This window comes from Pogoniulus pusillus, chromosome 37, assembly GCF_015220805.1.
Source record: "Pogoniulus pusillus isolate bPogPus1 chromosome 37, bPogPus1.pri, whole genome shotgun sequence".
Lineage (NCBI taxonomy): Eukaryota > Metazoa > Chordata > Aves > Piciformes > Lybiidae > Pogoniulus > Pogoniulus pusillus.
The window spans coordinates 7468249-7480178 of NC_087300.1; the positions used below are offsets into that span (position 1 = coordinate 7468249).

The following is an 11930-nucleotide window of genomic DNA, read 5'->3' on the forward strand; positions in this document are numbered from 1 at the left end:
AAATCTGTAACTGGAGCTGAAGGTCACGAGGGAAGGGGTGGCAGAGGGGCTGGGCTGGCCCGGGCTGCCTCTGGCATTGCTTCAGGCTGCCCCGAGCAGAGAGGGGGAGGCTGAGAGCAGCTTGGCCCTGCCAGGGCAGATGTGATGAGTGGGGGGAGTGGAGCCACTGTCAGTGCTTCTGGCTGTGGGCAAGTGGGAGTGGAGCTGGGAAGGGAGAGAGGGGCTGAGGATAGGGCTGGGAAGGAAGAGAGAGGCTGGGGCTGGGAAGGGAGAGAGGGACTGGAGCTGGGAAGGGAGAGTGAGGCTGGGGCTGGGAAGGGAGAGTGAGGCTGGGGCTGGGAAGGGAGAGTGAGACTGGAGCTGGGAAGGGAGAGTGAGGCTGGGACTGGGAAGGGAGAGTGAGGCTGGGACTGGGAAGGGAGAGAGGGGCTGAGGCTGGGAAGGGAGAGTGAGGCTGGGACTGGGAGGGGAGAGAGGGACTGGGAGTGGGGAGAGAGGGACTGGGACTGGGACTGGGAAGGGAGAGAGGGACTGGGGATGGGGATGGGGCTGGGAAGGGAGAGAGGGGCTGGAGCTGGGAAGGGTGAGAGGGGCTGGGGCTGGGAAGAGAGAGTAGAGCTGGGGCTGGGAAGGGAGAGTAGAGCTGGCCAGTGAAGCAGTGAGATTGGGGCTGGACTCTGGGGTTGGGGCTGAAGAGTGGGAGTGGGGCAGGGGCTGGGAAGGCAGAGTAGGGCTGTCCAGTGAAGCAGTGAGGTTTGGGCTGGACTCTGGGGTTGAGGCTGAAGAGGGGCTAGGGCTGGCCAGTAGGGATGGGCAGTGGGGCTGAGGATGCCCAGTGAGGCTGGCCAGTGGGGCTGGGCACTCTGGCCAGCTATGCCCTGTTGGCACAGCAGGAGCAGAACTAGAGTTGCTGGGGGGACCCTATCCCTTCTCCCTCTGCTTTTGCCTGCCCCAGTGCCCCTGCCTCAGTCCCCTTGGCTGAGTCCCTGCTTTGGGGCCAGTTTCCTTCCCAGAGCAGTCACAAAGTGACCACGACCTTGACTCCTGACTCGGGCACTGCCAGGCAGGCCCCATCAGCTGATGCTTTGGCCCCAGCACTGCCTGCACTGTGCAGAGCTGGTTGGCAGTGGGGTGGAGTGTGGCTGGATCCTGGACAGCTGGCAGCAGAGCTGCAGGGAGGGTACACTGATATTTCATCCTCCCCCAAAAGCCCATTTCTGACCATAAGCACCTCAGAAACCTGGGCAGACTGGCATCACTGCTTGCTTAACCCCATCCCTGCCAGAGTGCCTAGGCTGGATTTGTCCCCCAGCATGGCTTAGTGGTGGGCAGGTGCCCAGAAACCCCAAGCAATGCTACAGGCTGGGGACAGAGTGGCTGAGAGCAGCCAGGAAGAAAGGGAGCTGGAGGTGCTGATAGATAGTAGGCTGAAGATGAGGCAGCAGTGCCCAGGTGGGCAGCAGAGCCAATGGCATCCTGGGCTGGCTCAGGAGCAGTGTGGGCAGCAGGACAAGGGAGGTTCTTGTGCCCCTGTGCTCAGCACTGCTCAGGCCACCCCTGGAGTGCTGTGTCCAGTTCTGGGCTCCTCCATTGCAGAGAGATGCTGAGGTGCTGGAAGGTGTTTGGAGCAGGGCAGCAAGGCTGGGGAGGGGCCTGGAGCACAGCCCTGTGAGGAGAGGCTGAGGGAGCTGGGGGGGTGCAGCCTGCAGCAGAGGAGGCTCAGGGCAGAGCTCATTGCTGCCTGCAGCTGCCTGCAGGGAGGCTGTAGCCAGGTGGGGTTGGGCTCTGCTGCCAGGCAGCCAGGGCCAGAGCAAGGGGACCCAGCCTGAAGCTGTGCCAGGGCAGGTCTAGGCTGGATGTTAGGAGGCGGTTCCTGGCAGAGAGAGTGATTGGCACTGGAATGGGCTGCCCAGGGAGGTGGTGGAGTCACCATCCCTGGAGGTGTTGCAGCCAAGCCTGGCTGGGGCACTTAGTGCCATGGTCTGGTTGGTTGGGCAGGGCTGGGTGCTAGGCTGGGCTGGCTGAGCTTGGAGCTCTCTTCCAGCCTGCCTGATTCCATGACTCCATGACAGCCTCTCCCCAGTGAGCTGGTGGCAGAGCTGTACCAACAGGACCTTTATTGGCTTTTTCCATTTGGATTTTCCCATTCTTAATACAAAAAAAAAAACCAAACCCAAACCCCTCAGAGCTCTGCCCAAGCCCCAGGCAGCCCCTCCAGGTGATGGGGCCAGGAGTGGAGGGCAGCAGGTGGCCCTGGCAGGCTCAGAGGCCAGGACCAGCCGTGCCCAGCGTGGGGCCAGGACGGAGGCGAGGCAGGGCTGAGGGTGGCAGCAGCTGGCAGCGGAGGGCAGCTGGGCACAGCCTCTATGTCGCCTTCTCGTAGGTGCGGGTGGAGACCACGGTGCCCATGGTGAGGGTCTGGGGGGCAGAAGCAGAGGAGGTGAGGGGGTTAGCTGTGCCCAGCACTGACCCCATCCCAGGCTGATCCCTCCCCAGCCCGGGTCCCAAGCCGCTGCTCACCAGGATGAGTTTCCCATCCTGCAGCTCCCGCACCAGCGACGTCTCCTTCCCGTCCCACTTCTGCACGTGCACCAGTTTGCCTCCCTCCAGCTTCACCAGGGACTGTGGGCACAGACAAAGACCCACGTGGAGACTTCCCAGCCCTGTCTGCATGTGGTCCTGTGCCACCTGAGCTACACTGTCTGGCCCTGCTCTGGCAGGGGGGGGGGGTTGGACTCGATGATTTCTTTGGGTCCCTTCCAAGCCCTGGCATCCTGTGAGCCTCCTCGCTGGGATGCCTCAGCCCTGGGTGGCTTCGTGCCTCTGAGGGGACAGCTCTGGGTCTCCTCATGCTCACCCCACAACCCCACGTGGCTCACAGACAGGCTGTGGGTGCACAGCACAAGGACACCCACCTGGCACTGTCTCATCTGACTTGACCAGGTCAGCCTTGGCCACGTCCTGCTCTGGCCACCAGCTGGGTCACAGCCTTGGCTGCCCCCCAACATAACCCCACTGTGGGCACCAGCGTGGTGACCTGGGGCCAGCACAGGGAGCCCTGCCTAGGGCCGGGGCCACTCCCAAGCATGCCAAGGGGGAACAAAGAGGCCATGCAGGGCTGGGGCAGGTGTGGGTGCTCTGAGCTGGAGCCTCTCCCCACACCCAAGGAGTTTTGGAGGGGCCAGTCCAGCAAACAGGTCCCTGCTCGCCAGGCTGCTGTTTGCACAGCCGCTGCTGTTGGCTCAGCCCCCGCAGCCCGGACGCTGCCAAGGTTGGAGTGACAGCAGGCTGGGCACGGTGCTGCGGGGTTGTGCCAGGACAGGCACCAGCACTGCCTGCCCTCTGCCCCCCAGCCAGCTCCTTGACAACCAGCTGCTGCCTCCTGGGGGCCTCGGGACTTGGGGCAGGTGGCCACAAACCTTGAGTGCCCTCAGGACATGGGTCAGGTGCCCACAAGGTCTGAGTGCCCCCAGGGTTTGGGTCTCCTCATGCTTCAGGTGCCCACAAGGTCTGAGTGCCCCCAGGGTTTGGGTCTCCTCATGCTTCAGGTGCCCACAAGGTCTGAGTGCCTCCAGGGTTTGAGTCTCCTCCTGGTTCAGGTGCCCACAAGGTCTGAGTGCCCCCAGGGTTTGGGTCTCCTCATGGTTCAGGTGCCCACAAGGTCTGAGTGCCCCCAGGGTTTGAGTCTCCTCCTGGTTCAGGTGCCCACAAGGTCTGAGTGCCCCCAGGGTTTGGGTCTCCTCATGGTTCAGGTGCCCACAAGGTTTGATTGCCCCCAGGGCTTGTTGCCCCCCACAAGTCAGGACCTTACAAGGCTTAGGTGTCCCCATGGTTTGTGTCTCCCCCTCAGGTGCCCTCCATGATGCAGGGTCCTCACCCAGAGCTCAGCTGTGCCCATAGCTGCTCCAGTAACTCAAATGCCCCTGGGCCAGAGCCTCCCTGCAGCTCCCCTCCCTGGCACCCCACATCCTGGGTGCCCCACAGTGTGGCAGCCCCCACCTGCCCCACGCTCTGCAGCCCCGTGGCTCAGGCAGCCATCCTGGCACAGCCTGCTCTGCCGTGTGCCCTCTGGCCACCAGCTGAGGGGCACTTGAAGGGCATGTCCTGTGCTGTGGGCAGGAGCTCACAGCAGGTCACACGTCCCTGCTGCCTGGGACATAGTTTCCACCAGCTGGGTGAGCCCATCCTCGCCTGGTGCCCAGCCCTTGCCTGGCCTCCTGAGGAGGGGTTTTGTGCCCAGCGAGCCCTGAGGTCACCCCTAAGGTCCCACCCAAGGTGCCCCTTGGCCTGGATAGTGGCCAAGGTGCTGCCAGCTGCTGCACACAGGGGGTGTGGGACCAGCACTGAGCAAACAGGGTCCAGGTAAGTCCTGCGAGGGAAATCTCTGCAGGGTGGGAGGAGGCCACGAGGGAAGTTCTGACTCCTACCAAAGCTTTTTCCCTCGGATGGAGAGGAACAGCCCAAGCCGGGAGGAGTTGGCATCAGGAGGAGCCTGCAGGCAGGCACTGGCCAGGCCGAGTTGCCCACCTGCTGCAGTCCCTGCCTGCTATGCAGGGCAGGCAAAGAGGGGGCTCAGCAAGGAGCTCTTGTGCCCCTCTCCAGCCCGGAGTGGGCACAGCACTGGCCCCACGCCACCCACCGCAACCCTTTCCTCCTCTTGAGCAAGCCCCGGGCGGGCACTGCTGTTTGCAAGCCTCCTTCTTGCACAACCTTCCCGGCAGCTGCGGCGGCCCTGGGAGGAAAGCTGCGGCTGGGGGCAAGGCTGGTACCGCTGGGGGGCAAGGCTGGTACCGCTGGGGGGCAAGGCGGCTGCTGCAGCTGGGGGGCAAGGCAAGGCTGCTGCCCAGGGGGGCAAGGCAAGGCGGCTGCCCAGGGGGGCAAGGCAAGGCTGCTGCAGCTGGGGGGCAAGGCGGCTGCCCAGGGGGGCAAGGCAAGGCTGCTGCCGCTGGGGGGCAAGGCGGCTGCCCAGGGGGGCAAGGCAAGGCTGCTGCCCAGGGGGGCAAGGCAAGGCGGCTGCCCAGGGGGGCAAGGCAAGGCTGCTGCCGCTGGGGGGCAAGGCGGCTGCCCAGGGGGGCAAGGCAAGGCTGCTGCAGCTGGGGGGCAAGGCTGCTGCCGCTGGGGGGCAAGGCAAGGCTGCTGCCGCTGGGGGGCAAGGCGGCTGCCCAGGGGGGCAAGGCAAGGCTGCTGCAGCTGGGGGGCAAGGCTGCTGCCGCTGGGGGGCAAGGCGGCTGCCCAGGGGGGCAAGGCAAGGCTGCTGCAGCTGGGGGGCAAGGCTGCTGCCGCTGGGGGGCAAGGCAAGGCTGCCGCTGGGGGCACGGAGAGGCGGCGGCTGGGTGCGACCCGGCGGCTGGGTGAGACCCGGCGCTGGGCACCAGCCCCTCGGGGCAAAGAGGGGTGATTTTTTTGCCCCTTCCAAAGGCAAAATGATGGAGCCCAGAGCCAAGATGTGACTGGGGCTGGGTCCCGCAGAGCCCTGGCGGGGGTGGTGCCACCCGGGGGGCCGCGGGGGGCTCACCTTGACGTGCCTGTCGTCCGCCGTGGTCTCGTCGAACTCCTCGCCCAGCTTGAAGCTGATCTCGGTGTTCTTGAAGGTGCTCTGGGTCTTGACGGTGACCTTGTCGCCGTCCAGCTCGATGATGGTGGTGGGCTTGGTGAGCCCTGCCATCTGCCGCGTGGCGAAGCCCACGCCTGGGGTGGGCAGAGAGGGCGGTGGAAGGGCTCAGGGTGTGCGGAGCGGCAGCATGCGGCCATCAGCCCCCGGCCCCGGCCGCCCCACAGCTCTTTGTCCCCTTGGGGGTGCTGAGGGAACCCCAAAACTGCTCCTCAGCCTCTGCCCCGGGGGACTCCGCCTGTGCCCACCGCGGCTGGGGGAGGGGAGGAGGGGGCTGGGAACGAGGCATTGCACCGGCGCCCACCGGCTCCGGCGGAGGGGACGCACACACCGGGGTCACCCCCCGCCGCGGACTGATTTGGGGTGAGGGACCCACCCGACCCACCCACTCTGCCGGGACCACCGCGGACCGCTTTTGGGTGAGGGTCGCACCCACTACGGCCCGATTTTGGGTGGGGGATTCACCCACCCCCTCTGCTGAGCCCACCGCGGACTGATTTTGGGTGGGGGATTCACCCACCCCCTCTGCTGAGCCCACCGCGGACTGATTTTGGGTGGGGGATTCACCCACCCCCTCTGCTGAGCCCACCGTGGACTGATTTTGGGTGGGGCACTCACCCACCCTGCCGGGCACACCGTGGACTGATTTTGGGTGGGGCACTCACCCACCTTGCCGGGCACACCGTGGACTGATTTTGGGTGGTCCTAACCCTAACCCGGGACCCCCGCGGACTGATTTTAGGTGAGGGTCTCACCCACCCTGCTCGGCCCGCCGCGGACTGATTTTGGGTGGGGAACCCACTCACCCTGCCGGGGTGCCGCGCTGGGGGTGGAGGGATGGAGACTGGAGGGGTCCGAGGCACCCTCCCCCCACTCGATTGTCCCCCGCTTCTACCAAGGGCTGCCCGGGTCGGGGGGGCCAAGGGCAGGCCGAAGCCCCCTGCCGAAGCCCGAGAACAAAGCCCCGGAGCCCCCCCCCCACTCAAGCAGCCCGCCCAGGCGGCAGCCGCCTGCCCCCCTGCGCGGAGGGGCTCAGCCACGCAAAGTGGGGGCCTCGGAGAGGGGAGTGGGGGGGAGAAAAATTGGGGGGGGGGGGGTAGAAAACCAAAGGGCGAGAACCTCCCCCCCCGCCCCCAGCACTCACCCAGCGCCTTCATGTACTCATCGAAATTGGCCGTGTCCACCAGCTTCCAGGTGCCCACGAAGGCGTCCACCATGGCGAGAGGGAGTGATTGTGGGTGGGGGGCACAGAGGCAGGCGCAGGCGGTCCCGGGGGGGGTTGCGGTGGTGGCGGCGGGGGAGGGTCCGTCCGGCTCCGAGCGTGGCACCGCAGCCCGCAGCTGCCTGCGCGCCCCGCGGCCGCCTTAAATAATGTCCCCATCACATGACTGGGAACCAGAAATACTCCTGGGCAGAGCTGCCAGCGGCCACCCTGCTGCCCTGACACCCTGCTGCCCTGCCACCCTGCTGCCCTGCCACCCTGCTGCCCTGCCGCCCTGCCGCCCTGCTGCTCTGCCACCCTGCCACCCTGCCGCCCTGCCACCCTGCCACCCTGCTGCCCTGCCACCCTGCCACCCTGCTGCCCTGCCACCCTGCCACCCTGCTGCCCTGCCACACTGCCGCCCGGACATCCTGCTGCCCTGCCACCCTGCTGCCCTGCTGCCCTGCTGCCCTGCCACCCTGCTGCCCTGCCACCCTGCCACCCTGCCACCCTGCTGCCCTGCCACCCTGCCGCCCTGCTGCCCTGCTGCCCTGCCACCCTGCTGCCCTGCCACCCTGCCACCCTGCTGCCCTGCCGCCCTGCCACCCTGCTGCCCTGCCGCCCTGCCACCCTGCTGCCCTGCCATCCTGCTGCCCTGCCACCCTGCCACCCTGCCACCCTGCCGCCCTGCCGCCCTGCTGCCCTGCCACCCTGCCACCCTGCCACCCTGCTGCTCTGCTGCCCTGCCACCCTGCCACCCTGCTGCTCTGCTGCCCTGCTGTCCTGCTGCTCTGCTGCCCTGCCACCCTGCCGCCCTGCTGCTCTGCCGCCCTGCCATCCTGCTGCCCTGCCACCCTACCACCCTGCTGCCCTGCCACCCTGCTGTCCTGCCACCCTGCTGTCCTGCCATCCTGCTGCCCCGCCACCCTGCCGCCCTGCCACCCTGCCGCCCTGCTGCCCTGCCACCCTGCCGCCCTGCCACCCTGCTGCCCTGCCATCCTGCTGCCCTGCCACCCTGCTGCCCTGCTGCCCTGCCACCCTGCCACCCTGCCGCCCTGCTGCCCTGCCACCCTGCTGCCCTGCCACCCTGCTGCCCTGCCATCCTGCTGCCCTGCCACCCTGCCACCCTGCTTCTCTGCTGCCCTGCTGCCCTGCCACCCTGCTGTGTGTGTATGTGACATGTGTGTCCTGTCTGTCCTGTGCATGTGCTCTGTGTGTGTGTGACCTGTGTAACCTGTGCCTGCTGTGTGTGACCTGTGTGACCTGTGCCTGCTGTGTGTGACATGTGTGACCTGTGCCTGCTGTGTGTGACCTGTGTAACCTGTGCCTACTGTGTGTGACATGTGTGACCTGTGCCTGCTGTGTGTGACATGTGTGACCTGTGCCTGCTGTGTGTGACCTGTGTAACCTGTGCCTGCTCTGTGTGACCTGTGTGACCTGTGCCTACTGTGTGTGACATGTGTGACCTGTGCCTGCTGTGTGTGACCTGTGTAACCTGTGCCTGCTGTGTGTGACATGTGTGACCTGTGCCTGCTGTGTGTGACCTGTGTAACCTGTGCCTGCTGTGTGTGACCTGTGTGACCTGTGCCTGCTGTGTGTGACCTGTGTAACCTGTGCCTGCTGTGTGTGACCTGTGTAACCTGTGCCTGCTGTGTGTGACCTGTGTAATCTGTGCCTACTGTGTGACATGTGTGACCTGTGCCTGCTGTGTGTGACATGTGTGACCTGTGCCTGCTGTGTGTGACCTGTGTAACCTGTGCCTGCTGTGTGTGACATGTGTAACCTGTGCCTACTGTGTGTGACCTGTGTAACCTGTGCCTGCTGTGTGTGACCTGTGTGACCTGTGCCTGCTGTGTGTGACCTGTGTAACCTGTGCCTACTGTGTGACCTGTGTAACCTGTGCCTGCTCTGTGTGACCTCTGTGACCTGTGCCTGCTCCATGTGTGTAAGAACACACTCGTGTGCCCTCAGCGATGCTCTGTGTGTCAAGGGGCACTGAGGACAGGGACAGGAGCGAGGCTCTGTGTGTGCTCTCCAACATGTCCCCTTGCTTCGGGCTCTAGTGGCAGCAATGTGCCCTCTAGTGCCTCCCTTGGCATTCCGTGTCCCATGGCATCGTTCTGTCACCGCCAGTGGGGGGCAAGGTCCCAGCTGTGAGGCTCGATTGTCCCCAAGCCCCATGTCTGCAGCATGTCCCCCTCACCTTGGGGACATCCAGGTGGAAGTGTCCAGGTCCATGGGGGATGTGGGGGTCAATTTCTCCCTCTCGCTGCCCCCAAGGTGTCACCACAGATGCCCCAAAATAGTCAGGACCTTGTGCTCAGGCTCCTGCCTCTGGCACTGTCAACTAGCAGGACCCCTCGGCCCGTGTCCCTGCTGGGCACAGCACCAGGGTGGGTGTCCCCCCGCCCCTCCCCACCTCGGACACCCCAGGGCACCCTAGGGGCAGACAGGGCTCCAGAGTCCCCACTCACACCCACTGCTGTGCCCTCACCCTTCTGCTGTCCCTGGCCCAGATCTGCAGGGTGCTGGTCCCCAGCCCTTCTCCCAGCCACCCCTTGAGATGTGACTGGTCACAGGTATGGCTGCCCACACAGAGTGACCCACCCTCGGGGGCACCCACCCTCCCTTGCTGACAGACACTCCCAGTGCACAGGAGCACCCACCCAGATGGGCACACAGCCACCCAGAGAAGCTCCCATGCCCATGGACATGCCATGCTCAGAGACTCACCTTGCATGTGGACAGCTACACAGGGACACCCACCCACACGGGGGAGCACCCATCCACAAAGGCACCCACCCACACGGGCACCCACCCACACGGGGGAGCACCCACCCACAGAGGCACCCACCCACATGGGCACCCACCCACATGGGCACCCACCCACACGGGGGAGCACTCACCCACAGGGGCACCCACCTATAGGAGCACCCAAGCTCATAGGCATCCACCCACAGGGGCACCCACACACATGGGGGAGCACTCACCCACAGGGGTACCCACCCACAGGAGCACCTGAGCTCATAGACACCCACCCACAGGGGCACCCAAGCACCTGGACACCCACTGTCAGGGGCACCCAAGCTTATGGACACCCACCCACGTGGGAGAACACCTACCCGGAGGGGTACCCACACACATGGACACCCACAGGAGCACCTAAGCACCTGGACACCCACATACCTGGATACCCACCTGTGTGGATGCCCACCCACAGGGCACCTAAGCACCTGGACACCCACATACCTGGATACCCACCTGTGTGTGTGCCCACCCACAGGGGCACCTAAACACCTGGACACCCACATACCTGGATACCCACCTGTGTGTGTGCCCACCCACAGGGGCACCTAAGCACATGGACACCCACATACCTGGATACCCACCAGTGTGGATGCCCACCCACAGGGCACCTAAGCACCTGGACACCCACATACCTGGATACCCACCCGTGTGGATGCCCACCCACAGGGGCACCTAAACACCTGGACACCCACATACCTGGATACCCACCCGTGTGGATGCCCACCCACAGGGGCACCTAAACACCTGGACACCCACATACCTGGATACCCACTCGTGTGGATGCCCACCCGCAGGAACACCCAAGATCGTGGACATCCACACACATGGGCACCCAAACACATGGACACACACATACAGGGATACCCACCCACAGAGGGCACCAAGCATATGGGCACCCACCCACGGGTGTGCACACAGCACCCAGACACAGACACCCACACATCTAAACACACATATAGATGGGTGCCCAGGTGCTGGGGTGCCCACCCAGAGGAGTACCCACGCACGCAGCCACCCATGCACACACAGACTCAGCACACACCTGGGTGCCCATGGGCATGAGCAGCCAAGCACACAGACACAGTATATGGTGCCCACACACACGTGTTACATGCATGCATGCCCCCCCCACATGGTGCTCCCCCACAACCACACACAGAGATACCCACACGTGATGCCCACACACATGGATGCCCACGCACATGGATGCCCATGCACATGGTACCCATGCACATGAGTGCTCACACACATGATGCCCACACACATGGATGCCCATGCACATGGTACCCATGCACATGAGTACTCACACACACGATGCTCACACACATGGATGCCCATGCACATGGTACCCATGCACATGAGTGCTCACACACACGATGCTCACACACATGGATGCCCACACACATGGTACCCATGCACATGAGTGCTCACACACATGATGCTCACACACATGATGCTCACACACATGGATGCCCACACACACGGTACCCATGCACATGAGTGCTCACACACATGATGCTCACACACATGGATGCCCACACACATGGTACCCATGCACATGAGTGCTCACACACATGATGCTCACACACATGATGCTCACACACATGGATGCCCACACACACGGTACCCATGCACATGAGTGCTCACACACATGATGCTCACACACATGGATGCCCACGCACATGGATGCCCATGCACATGAGTGCTCACACACATGATGCTCACACACATGGATGCCCACACACACGGTACCCATGCACATGAGTGCTCACACACATGGATGCCCACACACACGGTACCCATGCACATGAGTGCTCACACACATGGATGCCCACACACACGGTACCCATGCACATGAGTGCTCACACACATGGATGCCCACACACACGGTACCCATGCACATGAGTGCTCACACACATGATGCTCACACGCATGGATGCTCACACACACAGTACCCATGCACATGAGTACTCACACACATGATGCTCACACACATGGATGCCCACACACACGGTACCCATGCACATGAGTGCTCGCACACATGATGCTCTCACACTTGGATGCCCATACATGTGGATGCTTACACACAAGAAGCCCATACATGTAGGTATTTACACACACAATGCCCACACATGTGAATGCTTGCACATGATGCCCACACACAGATGCCCCCTACACACACATGATGCCCACACACATGGTATCCATGCACAGGAATGCTCACACACATGATGCCCACACACAGATGCCCCCTACACACACACGATGCCCACACACAGATGCCCCCCCCCACACACATGGATGCCCCCA

General features: G+C 63.9%; 1 protein-coding gene and 1 long non-coding RNA gene across 2 annotated transcripts in view; one reads left to right on the forward strand and one right to left on the reverse strand.

Moving 5' to 3' along the window:
* Positions 1 to 11930, forward strand: part of LOC135190905 (uncharacterized) — a 614761-nt gene that overhangs the window by 378002 nt on the left and 224829 nt on the right. The window lies entirely within an intron of this gene.
* FABP3 (fatty acid binding protein 3) lies at positions 2101 to 6958 on the reverse strand. Its single transcript, XM_064172381.1, has 4 exons — positions 6756 to 6958; positions 5516 to 5688; positions 2521 to 2622; positions 2101 to 2418 (listed from the first exon to the last, which is right to left on the reverse strand). Exons 1-4 carry the CDS (start codon positions 6826 to 6828, stop codon positions 2365 to 2367), a joined length of 402 nt encoding a protein of 133 aa, XP_064028451.1. The 5' UTR covers positions 6829 to 6958; the 3' UTR covers positions 2101 to 2364.

Excerpts from the sequence above, each read along its gene's own strand:
- FABP3 (XM_064172381.1), bottom strand. The coding sequence starts at position 6,828 with ATGGTGGACGCCTTCGTGGGCACCTGGAAGCTGGTGGACACGGCCAAT. Across the intron at positions 2,623-5,515 it reads CGGACGACAGGCACGTCAAG|TCCCTGGTGAAGCTGGAGGG; the intron begins GTGAGCCCCCCG and ends CTGTGCCCACAG. Across the intron at positions 2,419-2,520 it reads AGGATGGGAAACTCATCCTG|ACCCTCACCATGGGCACCGT; the intron begins GTGAGCAGCGGC and ends TCTGCCCCCCAG.